General features: G+C 34.7%; 1 protein-coding gene across 4 annotated transcripts in view; it reads right to left on the reverse strand.

The window, feature by feature from the left end:
- Positions 1 to 25028, reverse strand: part of LOC120625704 — a 163947-nt gene that overhangs the window by 101911 nt on the left and 37008 nt on the right. For all 4 annotated transcript variants that reach the window (XM_039892848.1, XM_039892847.1, XM_039892845.1 and 1 more), the window contains exons 13-20: positions 23391 to 23610; positions 22938 to 23151; positions 21824 to 22010; positions 21300 to 21356; positions 20049 to 20163; positions 17169 to 17246; positions 16586 to 16636; positions 3646 to 3846 (exon numbers count right to left, since the gene is read on the reverse strand). In XM_039892848.1, the coding sequence (XP_039748782.1) occupies positions 3646 to 3846; positions 16586 to 16636; positions 17169 to 17246; positions 20049 to 20163; positions 21300 to 21356; positions 21824 to 22010; positions 22938 to 23151; positions 23391 to 23610 (1123 nt within the window). The remainder of the gene's footprint in view (positions 1 to 3645; positions 3847 to 16585; positions 16637 to 17168; positions 17247 to 20048; positions 20164 to 21299; positions 21357 to 21823; positions 22011 to 22937; positions 23152 to 23390; positions 23611 to 25028) is intronic.

The raw sequence follows: 25028 nt of genomic DNA on the forward strand, positions 1-25028 counted from the left end.
TAAATGTGTTAAGCCTTAAGCTGAGGAGTTCTGTCCTCTATCTCCATTAGATCTACACGAAATTTGTGCAAAACTAAACTGATAGTATAACCTATCCACTACAAAAAGATTTTTTTTAGCTAACATTTGATGGCGTTATGGTGATACATCGTCAAACACTTTCATTCCCTCTCTTAAAAGAACTGAACTGATTAAAAGTACCCTATGTCCTACCTTGTAGTGGGACCTCAAATCTTGCGAAGTTTCATTTGAATTCACTAAGTCGTTTCAGCGTTAAGTGCCCTCCATAAATTTTTTTAAAATATCTTCAATGTACAGAACTTGACTTGCTACAGTTTTATTATAAGTATAGATTATTGATTACCAGATAATAATTACATCATAGTAATGATCCGAGAAGTCTGCCATCTGCAATAGTTTGAAGTATCACGATCGGAAACTTCAATAACTCATGTAAAAACTACGTCTTATTTAAGAATTATGACTTACACCTACTATGTTTTCAGCCTATTAGGAAAAAGTTTTTGAAAAGATTCATCACATTATAAAGAAAAACTTAAGAAAATCCCGTTCTGAATTTCATGCTTCTAGACCCACCGTTATAAACTGCGTTGTCTTAAAACTTAATCTTGCGAAAATCAAACACTGACAGAGCATGTAAGCTGTGAAAAATTAGCTCTGAACGGCAATTTATTTGGTCATATAGTTCAGAATACAATGCACAACCGTTTTATTTTCCGACTATTTACGTACGTGCTATAAATAGTTAATATCTTTAAGTACACGTCATTCTCTTCCTGTTTTTATTTCTTTTTTTAAAAATAGAGGGTACAAATACTACGGCACTGTTTTTAATAGCCAAACCTTTGTAACTCAGACGGGTCAATTTTTGCTCATATAATAAACTTTTTATTTTAAAGAATAAGAAGAAAATGAATGTATATTTAGTACGTGCTATAAATAGTAAAATAATACCTACATTTATCCTGAAGTAACGACACGTTTTTCTCTTCTTGTTTTTTTTCTTCTTTGGAAAAGGGGATGCAAATACTACGCTTCTGTTTATAATAGCCAAACCTGTGTTAAACTCTGACGGGCCAAATTTTGCTCGTATAATATCGTTGCTTTGTTTTAAAGAAATAGTGAGAAAAAAAAATCAAATCGAAAAAACGGTTTAGAGGAACACATCAACTAGTAATAAAGTAAGTTACATATATCTATATACCTACCGACAAAAAGAGTTTGTACAATATGCGCAAGGAGAGCTTGTGAAAGCTTATTTGAATAATGGTATTTTGAATTCTAAAAATCCTCGAGACGTTGCGTCAGTCAAGTTCCGGCATTGATTTCCACCAACGAACGGTCCCCACGGGCAATACTAAACTGAAACCTAGTAAATTGTATAAAGTAACACGCGGGAGAGGGGATCGGATGTCCTTGAGGCTTAATCTTATTTTGGAGGTCTTAAAAATATAAGCGTTTAACCATTTATCAAGAGGATATAATACAATGCTATGATATATATATATCAATAAGAGTAATTTGAGAAACACCGAGTAGTTGATCTAGTTAGGTAGGTATCTATACCTAGTAACCTAATTCATTCATCGTATTGGGTATCAAATTACTAACTATGTAGTAGTATTGGTATGTATTCGTTACGTTCTTATTCCTTTTAATATTTTATCATAGCAGTAAATAGCGACTTCGTTCGCGGAATTTTTTTTTCCCTATATTGGATAGAAGCAGGCGTTACTTTGCGGAAATCCATAATATATTATGAAAATTAAGCTTCATTTGCTATACTCCGCGAACAGCAGCAGAATCTGTATGGTGTAATTACTTCAATCCGTTTACTGCACACCAAACAGATCCTCGGCAATGTGCCTTCTACGCACGTTTGATTGTCGTTTGTTTGGTGGTTGTCGTTTGCACGTAGCGATTATTGACCCCTCGCTTACAATAGTAAGTGAGGGATTCAATAATCGGCGGAGGAAATTATGGAATTTATAATTTCTCAATTTTTACCTAGTCTAGTCTAGTCACGAGGCTTCGGCCGTGGCTAGTAACTAACCCAACGGCAAAGAAGTGCCGCACAGTGATTTCGCTTTTCAGTACGATGCGGCATACATACCAAAGGTTGAATATATCTTAACCTTTAACAGGTTAGCCCACTAACATCTTAATCCGCATCATATATATAGTGAAATTGCAGTCAAGAACTAACTTGTATTGAAAAAAAGAATTTAAAGAAAGGAAGAGTGCCGCCCGATTCCGATACAGCTAAATGAATTCTAAAAATGGCGTGGTACACTGCAACGCTTTGTGGAAAATGTTCTGTTCATGCAATTACTTTAACATGCTAAACGGGACGGCTGCGCTGTATTCACGTACTTCTAAACTAATTTCCTCTTAATGTATTTAGCACAATGAAAGACTCTTTTTTATTTCTTATTACCGTTGCCTGCGGCTTCACCTGCGTTTATTGTATCTTTACTTCTCTATAAATGTTCCAAATGCAAATTGTATAAAATGGTTAAGGAAAAACTCATTTTTGTTTTTTTTTTATTCCATTACAAATTAGTACTGGCAACAGGCAAGCGATGTTACAGTCTAGTGTAGCAGCGGGCTAACCAGTTAGGGTATTGAAATTGTATTAAACCCATCCCCTTATCCGTTTGTACATGGCATCGCACCAGAAAGTTAAATCGCTTAGTGGCACATCTTTGTCAGTAGGTTGTAACTAGCCACGGCCAAAGACATAAATGATCTGATCATAATAAGTTTTAAGAGATCTAAAGAATTATGTGTATTATCCCAAGACTTATAAAGACCAATATCAATATGTAAAATTTAATCCATTCATCCATTTTAGCATGAAGAGGTAATGACCGAATTGGACTTCTGAACCTATATAACCTAACTGAGCATTGTATATTGGATAGAAGCAGGCGTTACTTTGCGGAAATCCATAATATATTATGAAAATTTAGCTTAATTTGCTATGATCCGCGAACAGCAGGAGAATCTGTATGGTGTTATTTATAATTTCTTCAATCCGTATACTCCACACTAAACAGGTCCTCGGCAATGTACCCTCTACGCTTTCGCTTTGAAACCGGAGCATCCTCAGGAGATGTTGACTTTACAATGAGTAATTGTTAAGAATAATAAATAAAATTCATATTATAAATAATGTTCATAATATGAACTGAGCATGTTTTCAAGATGTAAAGTATAGTCAACTGTCAAGGCGATATCACCTTCCATCCCATAAATTACCTGTGTGCATAAAATCACTCCAGATTCTATACAAAATTTTCTAGGATAAAAGTACCAAAAAATTACGTCAATCCGTTGCTCTCTTGCTTTACACTTGACTTGAAAGAAGGACAAACTTATTCTAATATTTTTTACTTGATAACTTCTATATATATTATAAATGCGGAAGTGTGCCTGTTTGTTTATTGTTATGTTTGTTTTTTACCTATTCTCGGCTCAATCACTGCACCCATCTTGATAAAAGTTTACATCTTCTTGATGAATATATAATCTTGGAAAAAACAGAACAGGAACTTATCTCCGGAATTTATATCCCCGGCAAGCAATGGTGCCCGGCGACAACCAGTACAAAAACACACTTACCTCTGCTCAAAGCTGTCAGCCCTGTTGCTGCGATATCCGGAGTCGTTAAGACTGCCTTCATGTCTAAGACTTGGTAAGGAGTCCCAGGGTGATCGCCGTGGACCGGGTGGTGGAGCCCCACGCCATCCATCAGAGTGACGGTACCACGCTGAGCGAGCCGACTCGCCGATACAAGATGCGCAACGGGATGCCGATACGAAACTAAAAAGAAAATCCGCTTTTAATACAAAAATCATTTTTTTAATTCCACCCCAAGTTAGCCTTTGACTGCAATCTCATCTCGTGGTAAATGATGATGCAGTCTAGGATCGCAGCGGGTAACCTAATAGGGAATATGTTAGTCATATGCATACGCTACATCGCACCTGAACACTTAATCACTTAAAGCGATAAGGCCGCCTTTGCGCATATATCTTTATTTACCTTTTGTTTTGTTAATTTGTGCTTTTTTCTGTATGTGCCATAAAGACTTTCTATTTCTATCTATTACTTAACAGAACGCCTTTGTCGGTAGGTTGGTAACTAGCCACGGCCAAATCCCCCACCAGACCAAAGAAAATTCAGAAATTATAAATTCCCAAATTGCCCCTATCGGGAATCGATCCCGAGACCTGTTACTTAAATTCATAGCGCTAACCGATCCGCTTGGGAGGTCGTCAAAAAATAAAATGTGAGATTTAAAGGAAGGAAATGTTTTTATAAGTCTTTATATTTATAATATACCAATAATAAAGCTGAAAAGTTTATTTATTTGTTGGTGCCTCTGGAACTAACTATCAGCAAAGAAGCGCACTTAATTGTTTAAAAACCCATGTTGAAGACGCTTGGAATATGACTAGACTTAATGAAATATAATGCCTATTAAAAAAAGAGTCTTAGACGGGTGTTAGCACTGAACTTTGAGGTTTATATACAGGTGGATTTGGCTAAAGGTTAGATTAGGGTCTCACCCCGTCATTATATTATATACAGAACAAGGTTTACCTACACTTTCACCTAAGGGAAATTCGGTGACATTTGAAAACTTTCCAGTGCCTGCTGATTAAATTTGAAATTATATCTAATAAAGTTTGAGCAGGATATTTAAGTTGAAGATTTCTGTACATTTATTTTTTGATTTCTATATTATTTAGAAAATGTTGACCGGGGGATGCTGAGTCGATACTGAGTCCAAAACAGATTTTTATTCAATTTTAGTCTGTCTGTCTGTCCGGGCATCACGTGAATACTACCGAAGGGATTCAAATAAAATTCGGTATAGTGGTAGCTGATATCCCGGGTCAACATATAGGATACTTTTTTTATCCCGATAAACAATAAGTTTCTTCCGGGAAATGGGATGAACATTTTTATCAATTTTACTTCATATCTCCGTTAAATTTGCACCGATTTTAATTATCCTATTTTTATTTGACAGTGTATACTACCAAGCATGTATTGACTAATTTTACTGAGGATCTGATGAATATTGTCAGAGATCAAGGACATAATTCTTCACAAGTATTTAGTTTTTTTTGTTTAGTTGTAACAATTATAGCTATTATATACTATATAACATCACGCTACGACCAATGGCTACTGATGTGTGCGATCGTGAATGGTAAACGTTATTGTTGTTTCTTAAACGTTCTATAAAACAGTCTGCAACAACATACGACTATTTTTTGAAGTCGACTCATTCACGGACGAAGTCGCGCGGGTCCGCTAGTATAAATATAACATTTTAATATTTTTTTATCAAAAAGGGTTATCACTTCATCTTTTTTTCTTAAAACTTCATTTACAAAATATTGTATTCGCAAACAACTGCCAGCTCAACCTTTTGGACCTAGAAAGCTAAAACTGTACACCGAAGTTCCAAAATGCCAATAAAGCCTTATTGGGCCTTAAGGGCTAGCTATCTCGACTGAATTTATTTGGAATTCCTCGCGGACTCTTTTGTAGGTAATGATGACTCTGTTCACGTAACACATAATTTGTATGTATCAACAATAGTTTTCTCAGTACTCTTTAAATTACTTCGTGACGGTGTAGCTTTCTTTTGGCTAAGAATTGGTTAAAATGGTTCCTGTACTTACGAAACCTATTGGGTACAAACAAACAAAGAAATCTTTCCTCTTTAAAATATAAGTATAGACTTTAAACACGTTGAGTTGCGGAGACGGACATATTATGTTTTCGTGGAAACATTTCATCTCACAGAGAATCAGAAATTTTATGCGGACGAGGTTGCGGTATTAATTATTTTTAAATAAACCTAGAAAACTCCATTCTCCACAATTCAATTATTTTACACGAGAATACTAATATAAAATCCAGTATAGGTATCTTTAATGGAATATCGTTAAAATGCTACTGCAGAGTGTTATGTCATATCCATCTCTTGGATATTTAAAATAGTTTTAGGAGAACTGTTTCCATTTATTTCTTAAAAATTAAACTAAGTAGCTCATAGTTCAGAGCTAGAATCAGAGCCTTCCTTATTCTGTTTAAAAAACTAATATAGTGATAACATTCAGATTAATTTTTACATATAGTTTCAACGGCTTGGATAACTGGAAAGTGGAACGTAAAATTGCGCATGTAAGCTCTAATACCTTTTAATTGCGAATAGTCATTTAAAGGTGTAAGGAAAGCGCTTAGAAGCTAAGTCAAACAGAGTACCTATTCAAGTAGATGAGTCTAACGGCAACTTAAGCTGAGCTATAAAATCAAATAATCCTATGAACAAATAGTTTTAAATCGTTCATAAAATTCCAAGTTAACAAAAATCACTATCAGGTGATAGTTACTTAAGAACTTAGTGATTTAACCGATCTGAAAAAAGAAGTTAAGTGTCTGTTGGTAATACCACAATAACAGCTTTCATTCATTATCAGAAAAAAGCTATTTTTAAAAATATTGTGAAATTTTGTCACAATCTGAAAAAGTGGCGGCTGGAAGTATGAAACTTCCATTACAAAAAGGTCATACCTTAAGATCAAAAGCACTAGAACTCAGTGCCGGAAAATCAGTTATTTTATTTTTATAATTTTGGTCCGCTTACATACTGCATAAACGACAACTTAATGATGATGAAAAGTAAAAATATAATATTTTATCATCATACGTACACAGAATTATGGAATTTAACTACGTAATTCTGTGAAAGTATTGTAAGAAATTATCTTCAATATAGGCTAGGAATCTAATGATAAAATTATTTTGATTCTGATTCTGAATAGCAAAACAATCGTACCAATAAAGTTTTTGTAGTTTTCATTCCTGCTAATCTTTTAGTTTGAACAATTAATTCTTGAACGTATTACACATATATTTGTGTTTATTTGTATCGTATTATACTAGCGTGGGTTTTTTGTAATGTTTAATACATAGTGTGTTGCAAGATTATTTTAAGCCTTTTGTATGTTTTTTTTCTAATTATTATTATTATTGTATAGATAGGATATTATTGTATAGGTGGCGTCCCCTGGCTTTCAGTTCCAGCTGAGCATCAGCGCTGCATTCTTAACAAACAATGTAGCATAATGCCGGAACCTATTACTAGGTTGTGCCACACATAAAAAAATTTTTACGTTATCCTGACGTTTCTGCTAGTTTTGTATTGAGCTGGTTGGCATTTTAGGTACATAGCTAAAAACATTGTACACACTACAATGTGTACTTCAGTAATAAAGATATTTTCTTTGTTTCTTACTAGGTCGAAGATAGAGCATCTTTCTTTTTAGATATAATATTAACTATAGGTATACATATAAATGAAGCGTACTTGCTTATAAAATTTTCGAACTTGTTATAACATATTATATATTGATGATGATGATGTCACTGAATACATTAGATATTTTAATGAACCAATATAATAATTGGTTTTAGCACATGAAAACATATTTATTATTGAGATAACTAATTCACAAAGTTAGTAAGGAACGAGCGGACATTTCCTCTTAAACTTTGTTATAAAGCTAAAGGTAATACCAGGAAATTACAAACGAACACGTTTTAGTGTTGATAGCACGACACAATAGTAATACCCTATTTCAATGCATTTAACAGAAGCGTTGTTACTGCAAATAGGATGAGACAACTTTATAAAAGCGATTGGCAAAGTAAATTCCGTTTGTATTTTATTTTATATTTTACCTATGATTCCCTGTTGGCGCATGTATACTTACGCAATATATTGTTGTTAGTAGCAGTGTACCAGTCCCTTGCTAACTTATAGAAAAATCGTGGAAACCGAAAGTTTTTTTTAATTTTTTTTGTTCCACTACAAGTTAGCCCTTGGGTGAAATCTTACCTAGTGGTAAGTTATAATGCAGTCTAAGATGGTAGCAGGCTAACCTGTTAGGGAGTATGGGATTCATACCGATAATCGATTTATACGCGACATACTTGTAGACATGTTTGTACCGGAACACTAAATAGCTTAGCGGCACGTTTTTGTCCGTAGGGTGGTAAATAGCTCCGGCCAAAGCCTCCAAGCAGACAAAAATAATCAAAACAAAATGAGAGCATTAAAACGAATAATAATTGAAAATGTGTTGGTTTTTTTGTTAACAATCATCGGATCAGGTAGTGCACCAACATTGATGATATTTGTCACAGCTAGAATCCTGAATATCGACACAGTAGGGAGTTAGTATCACTAGGCAGCACTAGGGTAACGTTATCGGTGGATTGAAATAAAATTGTTAACTATGCACGACTCTACAGCTAAACTGGTCTTGCCGAAATGTATATAATAGTACTTGCACTGATATAGCTTGTATCTTTTAGACGGACGAAGTCGCGGACGACAGTGAGTTAGTGAACGTAAACTCAAAAAAAAATATGAATGGCTGTTTGTGTGTAAATCATTTAAAAATCTAATTCAGATGGCCGTTTTACAACTACTGAGCAAATTAAAAGGTAAGGAAATGACATTAGGTGCGATCAATCTACTATTACTTATTCTGCAGTAAGAATTAAAGGCTTGAATGAAACAAGGAAATTGTAATAAAACGTTTTAAGAACAATTGTACACATGGAGATATTATGCAGACTGATGCGCCTTTTCAATGCATTTATCTCAGCTCTCCGCGAACGAAGTTAGATGATGTTGCATTATGGCTTTGTATTTGAAACGGGTGGTAAGGCCTAATTGCGACGATGCTGGATTAAATCATTCGATTCTGTTGATCAGGAAGTAAGCCCTTATTTGCCTGATAGTGTGAAGCTGTGATGCAGTTTGAGATGCTAGCGGGCTAATCTGTTATGGGTGTAGCAGTTACATTAAACCCCTTGGTTTCTATACAACATCGTATTGGTAAATTGCTAGTGCAAACCTCTGTTCCGGTAGAATGGTAACTAACCACGGCCGAATACCAAAAAAGTCAACATTTTTTAAATTGTCTCTGCCGTGTAACGAATCCGAGACCATCTGGGACCTAGAGTTTACCACTGCGCTAGGGAGTTAGAAAAGTAATGTTGAGAAGTAATTGTTATTCTGCCCTCCTGAGAAGAAACAACGTAGGTAACCACTGCGCCAGGGAGTTAGAAAAGTAATGTTGACAAGTAATTGTTATTATGCCCTCCTGAGAAGAAACAACGTAGGTAGCATTTTATGACAAATTGAGTAAATACATTCATCATCATGATTTATTAAAAAAGCCTCAAGGTCTTAACTCCTTTCTTATATTATAAGTTGCCTAAACATTATGCGTATCCTCGTAGTTCAACGATTTATATTATATCTTGAGAATTATAAGAAATGTATATGTGGTAAACTTCAATGTTCTATTGCAATATATACATTTGTAAACGTTTAGAACAATATGAAAAATGTTACAATATATACAGATAATAAATTACAATTGTATCCCTGACTAGAATGAGCTTAGGTACTATAGACTCGAGATTTCATACGGTACTTTTAAAACAGATCCTATTTTCATTATTGGATTCCTCATTATTGGATTTTTGTTAAAGAAGCATCTTAAATATCTCGAACAATTGAAGTATTTAGTTTCGTAACTACAGACGTGGGTATTGATTTGTTGCGTTTGTAAATAAACATATTCTATTCAATAAACTATGGAACCTACGCAAGAACACAGAGAAAATTCAATGCAAATGAAACCGTAAACAACGCCTAAACTAGAAAAAATAAATACCAACTGCAAGAATAAGATATAAGTAGTCTACCAATCCGCAATTGGGCAGCGTGGTAAAATATGGTATAAGCCTTTCTTATTCTGAGAGAAGATCCGTGCCCTACATTGGGCCGGTACCTAGTTGGTTGATAATGACGATATTTCCTACCTACTAAACTAATGAGTTTGATTGAAATGACTTATTGGTTTATAATAATTTTTAGTTATGACTAATAAACCTTACACATGTTCTTATACAGACATAACAATTTCATTTGTATATCTATAGATTAAAAACACAATAAGTTAGAATTCTAGGTTATCTATTGAAAAAGTGGCAATTTGCAAAAAAAGGCAAAACATGTGAAAATCCTCTTCACAAGTGACAAAAATAAAATAAGCTTTTACCTCTATCTAAAAATAAAAATGCCAAAGCGAAAAAGCAATCTCAAATTGAAGTTAAGAGGAAAATCAATCCGTTCCCTGCTCTAGGTAGGTAACCTAATTCAAAATGGACATTTCGGCGATTCCCAAGAGTCACAACAGCTTCGTGTCAGTTTGAAAGCCGCTTCGAATCTATTACGAGTTTAACAACGTCAGTATTATGCGAGGAAATACAGGAATACCTATGCTATACCTATCTGCTGGTTTACCTAACTTTTCCATCGTAACTCAGAAGTTGACTCAGGGGAATATAATAAACATTTTAAATTTTATTCTCGAACCCGAGTGAAACCTGTATAGATTCAAATTCAAATTCAAAAATGTTTTATTCAGATCTTATCACAGGCACTTATGAAGCGTTTAACATATTAACACTAATGTTAGGTGATGGTGATATATGTACTCGTTAACTTATAACTAAAGCTAAGAGGGTTCCAAACGCGCCCTGATTTATGAAGAGTCCACAGCAAACTTAACTAAGTTTTTTTTCGTTATCACCATCTCACAAGTCCGGTCACAGTCGAGTTAATGTTTAGCTATGAAGTTAGAGCCATTTATACCCAAGATTTTTTGTCATACATGTATCCTTACTATTATAATAGGATTTTAATAAAGTTTGAAACACTAATTTAAGTGAGCTAAAAGGGCCACTGTAAAGTATTTGGTTGTTATAGAAATAATATTTTTAAAATAATGGTCTATTCGTAAATTATTACATAACAGTTTGTGGTATTTGTAAAAAAATTTAGTCGACATTAACATTACTATTTTTGTTAAGTGAATTTATCCCATAGCTACTTACATCCGCAAGTCTACACAATGTCCTTCGAATTAATTAAGACTCTTTCTATGAAAATATAGTGTAAAAATTAATGTTGTGTTAGTGTTGTACCGACAGATGACTCCACTTAGCGTGGAATATGGCTAAGAAGAAGATATATTTCGATAACTAATTAGTAATATTAATAATATTACTAAATGCCCAAGTAGCAGTATTGAAGAATCAATACATATCACCTATAGGTAATTATACGATGCGACGTTTCGTAGCAAAACGTGCGTAGAGGTTACATTGCCGTAGATCTGTTTGGTGTGGATTATAAGGATTGAAGAAATTATAAATTACACCACACAGATTCTCCTGCTTTTCGCGGAGTATAGCAAATTAAGCTTTATTTTGATAATACGGGCTTATACAAAAATTTTATCTTCCCGTATCCCGATATTACAAAATAACTTTTCAAATACAATCCTAGAAATATTAAAAGCCACTTATCTAAGTAGTACCTTCAAAATACTTTTGTAAGGTAAGTTTAAGCTTTCATGCTAGCACCAATATAATTTTTCTAAATACATTAAATGTGATCGCAGTAATCGTCCTGTTAACCTTCAGTTTTATTACGAGTATAAGGATTATCTTGTTAAGAGAACAATAAATCAACAAAAAATAATTCGTTACATATTACATGTACGTGGTGCCTCATATATTATATATTATAATTCTCTTTTGGATTTCATAAACCAGATTTTTAGATATATGGGTAGTTCTACTCACGGTGGAATTAAATTTGCCCATTAAGTGACTCTCCAGTTTTTGTAACTAATTTGTATAAAAAGTGACCAGAGACTGAGAATTCACTACAATATACCCAATATTTAACGGGCCAGATAAAATTATGGTAAATATCGATTTTATAGCGGTTTTTCTATTTACGATGGCTAGGGAAGTGAGAACATGTACAGGGTAGTGAAATTATACTGAAAGTTGCATATAAAATTGCACTATTTTTCTGTTAATGTAATGATTCTCTTTCTTTTTTATGTCTTTGTTTCTTTTACGTCTTTGAATTGCTAATTTTCGCTTGAGCAATATAGGTGACCGTGTTGCGGGTGGATTTTTTAACTTTGTGCGAGGAGACTGAATGGGTGGTGAGTGCAAAACGCGTATGAATTCTTCACACTTACTTTACGCTGTATAAGCTTTTATGAACTCTTCAGAAGCCTTTTAACAGCATATTCTTGTAGTGTTAAGATGATCTAGATCCCTCAATATACTTCCTAAACTATAATTTTTTAGGGTCTGTCATTTCGTTAATTGCTTTTTATTACCCCCGCAGCTTTTCCCTTTAAATATTTTGTGTATCTTTTTCTTTGTAAACAGTCAATCTTATCGGAGCGTTATTTATTCTGGCATAGCGTTTTCTTTCATTTTTAGTTTCCTTCCTAAAATTTCTTCCTTACATTGAGGGTTTTTCTTTAATTTAGTAATGACGAATTGAGTAAGAAAGGGTTTTCTTCAATACCAAACAAGGTATTGTATATCTTGTAGATCTACATTACTCAAAATAACTCAAATCAAAAAACCTATAATATCTTGTATTGGATACACTAAAATTGTTGCACAAATTTATGTACCAAACATTAAAAACCAGTGTAATAAAAAAACATGCAATAAAACTTTAGTGAATTTGATTCCAATTATAAATAAAAATTAAGTAATATAACATTAAATCTCACTACCCTGACGAACTATCACTACCCTGTCTCCATAAATCCATGGAAGTGAGATTTTCGATGTCTTTTGCAAAAATCATGCATTACATAAACTTCAAATGAAATTTTAAATAACCGGTTGCTCGACGCAAGCGAGTTTAACCATATTGCATCATAATTACCTTAAATAATATTAAATACTGTTTATTACAGGGAACGTTCCAGGGGAGTGAGAAGTTGTCTGGCCCAGACGGGAAAGCCGGCGATAAAATTGTAGTCACGACAAACTGACTGACGATTTCGACGAAACAAACGTTTCAACCTCATCGCATTCATTAAAACATTGGAACGACGACGTCACTTACTAGTTGTTTTGTTATAGATTTTAACGTGTTTATGGGTGGCATGATACATATAGGTTAAATACAAGTTACACTAATGGTTACTTTTAATTTAGTGTTATTTTTGACGAGTCATAGTTTTATATTTTTTAATTGTGATTTATATACTGAATTCTGGAATGTCGCCCACAGGGAAGTGAGACTTTTCCCTATTTCAAGCCATTTTTGTCGGGGATTTTTTCATTTAAGCGTGTCGAATTTCAGTGACTAAGTAAAATAGGAGTTGAACTTTATAAATATTCTAAACAGAAAACTATTCGTTGGTAAATAAAGGAGCTGTAAGGTGAGCCCCGTAAAATTCCCCGGTTTGTAGAACTACCCATATATTGTATTGTATTTATTTCAGAATACAAAGGTTAGTCAATACAATTAATGTTACTACATACTAAAACTGACATCCAGTGTGCTTTAAATACACTATCCTATCTGTCAGCTTTCTAGCTGACGGACAGGATAGTGTATTTAGGACAGTAACCGTAACCTTCAGAACAGTATTGGAGCTGCTCTCGATCCTACATTTGAGGGACGCGATATTTTTCCTAATAATTGAAAAAAAACCATCAACACGGTTCTCCGCAAACATTCCCGACGCACTACAGTATCGAGTCAGTCCTAGCACTGTCCTGAAGATATTATTATATTGGACTCGAAGATATAATTAATCCACAGAGTGCAGGTATAGAAACATTACGTGTATATAAAATATATTTTAGCATACACTCACAATATCAACACCCACTGTACAGTTGACCTTTGCTTATAAGTAGGTATGTTCTTATAACTACTCCGCAAATTTCTTTTCAGAGAAGCTCAACTACATTCCAAAATCAGACAATTTTAAGTTACTTTGTAACTACAAAAAGAGTTCATAAAATGAGCTTGATCCACTTCCTCAAAATGGTTACGACGAGACTATTCGACATGTAGCACAAATATTTTTATTATACGCTGGCTTATCTAAACAGGGGCAAAAATCTGGGGCAAACGGGCCAAGTAGGGCCCGGAAGGGAAGACTGTCCTATAAAAACGCTCACGCTTTCTAATAGAATTCCAAATGGTGTGATCTTTTTCTAATTCTGTCAGATTAAATAGTTGTCTTAAAATGCTATATTACTTTTCGGTTTCATCACATCTGTTTAGTTTGTTTGTTTGTTTGATTAGTATGTTTTTTTTTATTTCTCTTGTATTTGTAGGTACTTACGGCTAACGGTAACTACGGGCTCTCGAATAGGTCCCAAACAGATTTCGTCATATTTAGTCAAGTAGATTTTAAACTATCTTTCATAAAAAATCCTGAACAAACTATAGTATTATTTAGATCTTTATAATTTTTAACAGATATAAACAAAGGTAACGTCAGAAAGAGCCTATTTTTGCCAGCCCAGAGAAATTTGATAGCTCTTTAAGTTATTAAATAGAATTATAGAAAGTTTTGACTACTTTCTTTAATTTGATTTAATAACTAGAAACTTGGAAATATTTACTTTATTTATACGTGAACGGAAGTATTTTATAATACTATTTCCGTAAGAAACTATGTAAAGTATGTGCGCACAAATCCAAGGGTATAAATTTTTTTATAAAATACTATCTTTCTTTCCCAGTAACAAGTATAACAGAAAATATTTTTATATTAATTATTATGAGGATCGTCCCAACCTTAATGAAAGCGTCTTACTTTTCGAGGTAATTACTACTTTATCTAATCCTATAAAGCCGTTTTGCTTCGTTTCGTAATCTCTCTAATTAATAGGATATGCCTTTATTTCTCATGGTCAAATCCTCATGGATACCACCGCGCCACGGTGGTGGGACAACTTCTTATCTTTTGTTACTATACAAGTCTTTTTTTTTAATTTTTAGGGTTAAGAACCTCGTAATGGAAAAACTGAATCCTCATAGGATCACACCGTTGCCCTACTGTGTGTCCGTGTTTTACCACCCTTCTTTTCTTAAAAGTAGCTTTAGTCAACTTTGTGTAGCCGGTAGCAATTACCTAAACTAAGGTGTATTAATGGCTTAAACTAAGTGTAGTAGATACATTTAACAAATAATCATTCATCAGAATGCTGATTAAAACTATAGCCAAAAATATAGATATTGCCAACTTCTGCCAATTAATACTAGGCATGAAATCACGAAATCAGCAAAAATAAAAATACAATGGCATTTGTGTGATTTACTGGATTCCCATTCTTTGTAGCACATAATAAATTACATGGTTTCATAAAAGCGCGTCGATGGAATAAAACAACAAATTTTAGGAGATTAAAAATTCTAAAAAATTTATTCAAAATTCAAAATTCATTTATTTCAGGTAAGCCTAATATAAGGACTTATGAAACGTCAAGTCTGTCTCTGTGTGTAGTGACTCTACCACCGGTTCGGAAGGAAGATTCTACCGAGAAGAAGTGGGCAAGAAACTCAGCAGTTGCTCTTTTCCAAAAAAGGCTACTTAATGTCTTTACTAATATTATTAAGCTGCTTAACTACCCTTTTGATCTCGAAGCATGCTTAACTATGGTACGAGAGGTCCTAGGTACAGTCCCCGCTATGTCAGTTTTTTCTCAAAGCCCGTCATCCGTCATACCGTCGTTCCCGTCTATCGCGAACATGATAAAACCTAGCGGGAGTTTTTATCATGTGAGTGATAGACCCACATTGGAGCAGTATCAACGGTAAAATTGTCAAATTAATAGACCGAAATCGAGCAAACAATAGCTTCCCAAGTTTCGGTCGTCGAAGATGTCGCTTGCGGTCTCGTCTGCATTTATCACAGTTTTTTACAAGTCCCGTGGGAACAGCAGCGGTAAAAGCAGATGATATGTTTAATCCGCTAGAGAATATTTTTATAAACGATAATCCTAAAAAACCTACCAACATGATACAAACGATTTTTAATTAACTATCTGGCACTTCTTTGAATTCAAACTGTGGTTGTCAAATAAGTCAGAAACAGCCTCCACCACGACATCCTTATTTATACAAATTTGGTATGAATTACGTATTTGTTAGTGTCAACACAATTATTCGTTTAAATTGTAATACGATTGATATTCAGCATGCTTTTGTTTATTTTTAACCTCCGGCCCCAAAACTACTGGGTGTTATAAGTTTTACGTGTCTATGTGTATGTGTGTATGCGTGTGTTGCATTGTAGCTCCCTAGCTAGAATGAACCGATTTTGATTTTGTTTTTTTTTTCTTTTGGTTGGAAAGGTGAATAGGTCGGGGGGCGTTCTTAGCTATGCTTTGCTTAAAAACCGGTTTAAGATGGCCAATTAAGGTGACACAAGATGACGGATTATATTTTTTTCACAGCTTCCCTAATATGACTGGTATTTGAATATAAACTATAGTTGGGGGTTTTAATTTACACATTATTCATAAGCAAAACATACTGTATTAATTTATTAGTAAAATAACGTTTGCAAAATAGCTATTACTTTTTAAATTTTCTGTGACTTACCTTGACTGGTGATCACTAAGGTATCCTTGATCACGGTCTCTTATGCGGTCCCTGCAAAAAAATAAGCTTGAGTTTGCCATAAAAATAAGGTTAACTACTAATTTTTAAGGTTGTATCTTATTTCAAGGGTTTAGTCATGTATTTAAGGTATAGGTGGTTATGTTCTTTGAAGAGCAAAGAGGCGGGTAAGTGTCGCGACTGCATCAGTGATCAGCAGTTTTTACTGTAGCTGTGGATGATGATTTTCGATCATTGTTCGAATCCTCTACCAAAGACGCCAAGGGGACCAGAATACAGCGACCACGGAGAGTTGTAAGTAAACAAATAAAAAACGTAAACTTAAATTCGGTGTGGTAGGTATTATCGCTAAAGACCAATTACATTCCAACACTCCAGGCTATGGAAATATGCTATATTCGCTTATCATAATCATTTATTGTATCAACATCCTTTTTTATTCCTAAATGAATAGATGATAATTCTTAGTCGTAACACCGATAATTTGAATAAAACTTATATTAAAACTATCTCAAAAATAACTTACGTTTATCTTATGCTTTTCTCATTAAGAATGTAAACAAACCTCGTATTGTGATCGCTGAGGTACCCCCTATCCCGTTCCCGGTCCCTCTCTCGTTCCCTCATCAGCTCGTTGCGGTCGCTAGAACAATGGCGCATTTTAATCAAAGCACAGATTAAAAAAGATTAATCAAGTGATAGATATAAAAACTTTTCTTAAATGTAAATTGAGCATTTTCGCAAATAAATGTTTATAGCTTTCTGCTATCATCATTCATAATCATCCACGGCCCAATTATTTCCCAATGCTAGGCGCAGGCCTCCTCTCTCAAGGGAAAGAGGATTTAAGAATGGACCTACAACGCTGTTAGCTCAGAAAGTCAATCGAAATATAATATATTTTAATGATTCTGTTATTAAAATATGTCTGTCTGTCGCAACATTAGAAAGAATTCATTATTAATGCTATCGACTTGAAATAGCTCTTGAATAGGAATTGATTTGAAAAGATTAAAGCTTGTAATGCGGTTTTTCTTCTTTTCCTAAGTATGTTAAACCAGATTTTCCAGTGTGTGAAGATGCATTTTGCCGCATAAGAATGTATCTTAATAATTATATCTCACATCCTAGAGAACTTAGAATTATTTCATCAGGAATTGAAAAAATCATTTCATTTTCTAAACAAGCCACTTGAACGCTAAGCCGATTTTGATAAAATAGATATAGTTTGCATCCTGGAAATGCCCGTAGAATATTTTTAAGACCGGAAAAGCAAACCGTTCGGAAACCACAACAATCGAGTACATAGTAGCGGGCAACTGCTATTTCGATGGTTAGTTCTACCTGTTAGTTGTATGGTATTTGCTTCAAAGCCATAAGCCTAAACAGTTTCTACGATTAATCGCGTGCTGACACGACTTGTCAGTAGGGCGGTAACTAGGCATGGCCGAAGCCTCCCCCCCGATCAAACCAGAGTATCTGCCGAGTTCGAACCCGATACGTCCTACTTTAGGTACACTAGATTTACTTATTTTAAGACGATCACCATTGCGCCATGGATTCGAGAAACCAATATATAATATTTGTTGCTGCACGTTACATTGTCCGCGTACGATTCCTAATATGTTAAGTTTTCTATTCACAACTTTTATCCCTTATTCATTGCTTTCATTATTGCATAAGTAGCTAATATGTTGCAGCAGATGATATTAAATAATTTAAACATAGAATAGAATATAGAATCATTATATGTTTATAACGATGCAATTTAAAATGCAGAGACGTAATAACTCGATTGGCACTATGACATTTTAAACCTCAGAATATATAAGATATTTTAATAAATTTGTATGTACTTTCGAAACTTATATAGGAAAATTTAAAAATCAGTCATCGTGACATATACTGATAAATAATATTTATAAATAACTAGTTGTTGCCTGTGACTTCATCGTCGTTTTATTTGTCCTGTTTATTACACAAAGTAACACGTGGGAAAAGCCTCGATTTATAGTTATTTGTACTAAATCCACGTGTGTGTATCGTAGTGTAAATAAATATAATGCGGAAAAGGTGCCAATAGCGATTTTCTTTAATCCATATACTATGGATATAATAACGTTAGTAACCTGTATACGGACTTGGATAGCCTTCCAGTTCACTGATTCTGTTATCCGATGACCGGTCAATTGTTAAGAGAGCTACTGGTTATCAAGCGTATTAGTTCCTGAAGACGTAGATTATATAGTGTAACGGTATAATCTATCGGAATATATAAATATCTATATATAGATAGATTATACAAAAATAAAATATAATCAGAAGAATTGTATCCAAGCTCTCTCGCTCTCTCAAGCTATATTTGCGGCAACTCCATGAAGAAAAATGCAGTAACATACGAACAAAAAAAACAAATAAATAAACAAATTATAACACTTTTACATGTTTTAAAAATAGCTACAGAACCTTTAGAATGAAACACGATTTTCTTATTTTTAAAAATCCTAAATAGAAGAAAACATAGTCCGACCGAGAAACTGCGCGAGCATGGAAGCGCAATTTCCCTACGCTAAATCGTCGATATTAAACTGTACTTTCAAATATTTAGCACGGTAAGTGATATGCTAGAGTTTTTTTTTATTTCAAATGAAAAATGAATAGAAATGAAAAGTATCTATTGTAAATATAACTAATAACCTATGATAAAGAAGATATTGAATAAAAAGAACTTAAAAGATGTTTATGAATTTTTAATGTCGCATATATGATGTATCGGAATCAACACAAAAGTAATAGGCTATTAAATTACGAAATCGAATTTGGTTTTAACTTTTCATACTCGGGAATCACATCAGGGACAAATTTTTTTATTAGCTCCGATTTTGTAATATTACTTTCACATAATGTTTCTTGGGTTGCATTAAAATATTCATAAAAAAAAAAAACACCCAGCTAAGTTAGTTTTGGGATTGTTCTTAGACAAGAACGCGTTTGGAACCCTGCTAGCTTTAGTTTTAAGTTTACGAATATGGTTATCGCCATCATCTCACTACCGTGTAATTCTTAAAAAATGTACGCATAAAAATTGCTACCTATGGGCCTACTTGAATAATTTACGTACTTGAATACTTTTGACTTTAACTTTGACTTTATTCTTATGTTCTTAATCTTAACCGGGATCGATGATGATTCCGGTTTTTTTCCACTTAGGAATATTTGATAATATTATAATCGTTATAAGAGACTGGGGTTGTTTTACCGATCAATATACATTCACAGTGGCGCCTAAGCGCACCAAACTGCGTTGGAACAGCCTAATGAGATGAGGCCTATACTGAGTATCAGGAAATTAATTCGTTGCAATGATGATGAAAAAGATGATGAGCTGGATGGTCGGTCTTCGCAGACCTTTTAATTTAGATGATGAAAATGAATTAAAAAGTACCTGTAGTAACCATCCCGGTCAGAGCGAGCACTATGCTGCCTTTCTACACCTAGGCGATGTGGTAAAGGCAAGGTTGATGAGCGGCTGCCTCCACCGGAGCATTGTGAAGCTGGTCCTATAGAAAAAAAATGATCACATATAGTCCTACATTATATAGAGATGATACTCCTACATAATATAGAATGATACTATTCATAAATTATGTATATTAATCATAAAAGTATTCATCAATCATCTTAGAACTCATAACACAAGCTACGCTTACTTTGCTTGTATTGTCGTAATGTGTTTATTTGTTTATTATTAAAAAACCTGTACAATTTCGACCGACTTAGCTTAAATTTCTAAACGTTAATTGATAGTTCTGATGTTATAGGATCGCGTACACACGTTACTGAAGGGCCAATGAACATGGCCACTCTGGCCACTGAAATACTAAATGCAGACAGCTTAATTGATTGCAGTTACTTTTTCGGGTTCCATGCCCAAAGGGTAAAGCAGGACCCTATTACTACTGCGATAATGTAGGGATCACGAACCCTTAGTATTGCCTATTATTTTTTTTATAATTTTTATCAGTGTTTTTTTCCTGCACTTGGGGTTATTACCAATTTAATATTTTATATTCTCAGGCCGCGATTGATTAGTCCGCGTTCAAATCCTGTCGGTAGCGAAAATTTTTATTTGTAAAATTTTAATTTTCCCTATTTAATTAGAGGGTTGGTCTACATCATCAAACCAGTGAGCTTTCTACCATCTCACTAACCAGTTTTATTTTCAAATTACAGTTATACGGTAAGCCTTGATGCCCCTAAAATACTGATTATAATTTTGAAATACTAGCTTCAGCACTATTAAAATATTACTGCTTTAAGCGATGATAGCTAGCTATATAGCTTTATAGCTAACTTTAAATATCAAAATGAAAATTGACTTTCATATTCTAAATTTCGATCTAAATTGTAAAACATCCGAGAAAGGATCACAGTTCCGTTGCGAACCGATACTATACTTTTTGCTTTCACATACGAAGCATTGAAGTTCTCAGCTATTTGTCATGTGAAATAATGCTCGCTCGCTTATTTAAAATAGAACGGTAAAGGGTCTGACGGCGGGGACCGAAAACCAGAATGCCGATCGATCATCGTTAGATCTTAGCCGAGTCGGTGTTGATTCGATATGGTGTAACGAACCTTAGTTATATGAATAATTACTGTTAATCGTAACGGGTAATATGAATGTTAAACTTACTTCTTCGAGGTGGGTATGGACTCCGCTGATTTGAAGGCGGCATGTTGTCGTTGTATTCTGGGTAATAAAGTACAGAATCAGTACAAAATAATACAAAAAATATATAAAAATCTCAAATAAATGAATTTGAATGGAGTTAAAATCTCACCAAAGCCGTAAATTCTCCTACAAATAAGAAAACATAAGAATCAAAACAATTTAGATACGTGATATATAGGAAAATATTTATTTAAATACAATTTTTATTTAAACTGATGACTAATACACCATTAATCATAAAAGATAGAAATAACAGTGTTCTAAGAGAAAAAAAAATTTAAATGTGTTTTTTAGTGGTATTATTAAATAATCTAATTATTCTATCTAACTTTTAGGACATCACAAGTGTATTTCCAGTGAGTCAATAAATTTAGGTAAGCAAAAAATTATTTAGCATTGATGCATTTTTACTTTTAATATTATTTATAAGTACTTGTAAAAAGTAAATAAAATATTTTAATTTATATTGAGGTTTTTTTTCTTACCCAAATCCTCCATACTCTGACTCAACAGAGCCTCAAACGTGTGTAGACTATAGCTCTCTGCATCCATACCCTTAGCCAGCGTGTTGCGAAGGTGCATCTCGTATTCAAGTAGTAGTCGAGATGTGGGTGACCCGGGGGCCGGTGTTGCACTGGACTGAGATGCCTGACGCGAAAGGCAAGGCTTTTGCTGTTTAGAAAATAATTTTATGTGTTGACCATTACATAGCGATAAAATTGTCGGACCAAGCAGATGGCCCTGAACAATACTTCCCAGGACATGCTAGGAACATGCCCTACAAATTCCCTAAAAAAGAGGTAGCCTTGTGGGCCTAAGCAAATTTACATCCTAATATTATATTCGCAGACCTAACATTGTTCTATCATAGGAGTGAGGGACTTAGAAAAGACTAGCCACGCTGGTGAATAAAATTAATACAGTTTATAGAAACAGAAACAAACTATGAACATCCGACATTGGGACACGCGTGGGGATGTGTTATCTGTTGTTCTATTCAGCAACGATGCGAATGGGTTGCCAACCAGCCATCTTCGTACAAAATACATAAGTGACAGCGATGGATTTTGTGTGAAAATGAAAGGTCGCTACTGGGCAGCAACTTTCAGAAAAATTACAGTATTCTGTAATTTTCTCAAAATGTCAGAATCCCCTAATGGGCGAATAAAACTACTAAGACATGTTGTGCAGTTAAATTTTCGGCCTTTTACCAAATATATACATACAGGGCTAGCACAGGCGGGAGAAAAACAGGGAACATGGAATAGGAGTTAACCCCCGTTTATTGTTTATTTCCACTTGTGCGCCAATGCGGGAGAAGAAAAAAAAAGTTCTTTCCCGGGGATATAATTGTCTCCTGTCCAAGCCCGCCGTGCAGGGGTTGCTACTTAATAGATTTAATAAACCTGAATTGAGGCTTTAACAAATTAATTATACTCGGTCAAAGCATTTTTCCTGCGTTAAAATAATTATTTAAACATTCTTTTATACATTTGATATTTGGGCTTCGTAAGCGACAATATGCATAACATCCAAAATTTTAACATCGGTTTATATTTACAATTTTTCAAATAGGTGAAGCTTAATTGTGAAACTTACTCCGTGATGATGTTGTCGGGGGTCTCGGTCACGACGTTGGCAAGGCTCTTGGTCAGAGTTGCCGTTAGATGAGGATGGCGTGGTGGCGTAACACTGATTGTCGAACATCACGTTATCAGATGGTGGGGAGAGGTCTCGTTCTCCACCACCCAGTTCTAAGTAAAGTCCTCGCCCTGGATAACCGCTCGGTGCCGCACCAACACCCACGCCACGGCTACAAAAAACGGCTTCATTCAAAATATCACATTAAGACCCGTTGGTACTAATTACATAGTTTATAGACCGTAAAGTGATATATGCTACTTTCAACCCGTAAATTGTAGGTTCCTTTGAGTTAGATCTTTAGTACAACTATATTGCCAAAATGACAGGACAGATGTTGATGTAATAAGTTGGTAAGGCAAGGTTATAAAAGTACCCTACGTGTTCTTGGGATCAGTTACAAGCACTCACTTTGTGGAAGAGTATCTTTGAGAGCCCTGCCGACTGTTGTTATTCACTACGTGGGCGTAGTGACCATGGTGCATGTGCTGTTGATGCCGGTGGCCGTGGGACCCGCATGTCGGTGGACACGGCGCAGCTCCGCCGTATCGACGACGACCCATCTCTGGTGACGTCACGGGGCTCTCCGTCGAGGGCATTGGTTTCAACATTCGCTTCAGAGTACTTGAATCTAAACAAAAGCATATGTTTTGTAATTAATAACAGTTGGTAGCATTGACGAAAATCACGAAATGTCATTTTGCTAAATGGCGTCATCATTCGAATTTTAGCTTCTTGAGAGAATCTACTAGCTAAAAATGTGAAGTGATACCTTGAATTCCAAAGGTTACAGTCTTTACATTACTTCTATTTACCTATATATTCGAGCATTCATTTATCTAAGAATAAGTGGTTCCTTCCTGTGTATTGGTTTTATAAGTTTTATAGAGACTATTCGCGACATCTTGTAGGAAACCGCAGTTTCGGTCTACTTCTGAAAGGTCTTTATTAGGGTAGGCTTATTGCTTTTACTATTATTTATATTTTTATTTGTAAAACCACTTTAAAGGCAAATATTCAGCGATGATAAAGGTTATTTTCCATGATGGGTTAATTAATTATTTACGAGCATCTTCAAAACTCCATCGCCAAACCAAGGAAGCATGACGATTTCGTATGTTTTTAGCTCTAGTTTTAAGTATACTAACGTAGTTATCATGATCACCTCAAAATTATGACAGAATGTGTATTTTAAATCCAAAAGGATCATCTGTTAGCCTATTTGAATAAAGAAGTCATATTATCTACCTCGATAGCAGTAATATGCCACTACTCTGAGTTTACCAATCAATTAGATAAGATATTATCATTCTCATATGCATCCCGTATCCAAAAGAGAGAATATTGGATATCGCAGAACTCAATTTATATAAAAGTAATATTTTATATCATACTTTTGCTGCTACGTCTTAAATCTTAAAACTGCATGCGACTACTTATGAGAGTTTTAGCTTATGCTCTCTAAGAAAATATATCTGCTTTCATGTCTCTTTATGCTTTTGCCGGCTTCTCAACTCCCAAAAGTAAAATTGACTTTGTGGCAGATATTCCTAACCCCAATGCCTTACAATTATTGACTCGGTTTGGGAATGATCGCCAGGAGCTCGTGATTTGTAGTCAAATTTGCTTAACCAAACTTTATCCGTTGGCAAAACCATAACATACGAAACGTAACGAAAGACAAGATAGCATAATTATAAGCCTTTCTCATTTCATGAAGTGAGCGCTCTTCGTCATCAACATCAGCCAATATGCATACTGCTGGACATAGGCCTCTTGTAAGATTCTTTCAACTCCCAGCCTTCTGCGTCCAACGGATGCTCTTTCGGAACACGTCACACTACAGAGTCGGGACAATCGGGCGCCCCACAATGCGCTCGTCAAGTCGTGGTCTGAACTTGAGGACCTTTCGGCTGCATCGCCCGTCGGTCCTCTGACAAACGTGACCAGCGCACTACCACTTCAGCTCGCTAGCTATAAGAGCTACGTCGCTTACTTTGGTTCTTTGGCGAAAAACTTCGTTCCGAACTTTGCCCCTTAAAAAAGATA

Source organism: Pararge aegeria, chromosome 8 (genome assembly GCF_905163445.1).
Source record: "Pararge aegeria chromosome 8, ilParAegt1.1, whole genome shotgun sequence".
Classification (NCBI taxonomy): Eukaryota; Metazoa; Arthropoda; class Insecta; order Lepidoptera; family Nymphalidae; genus Pararge; species Pararge aegeria.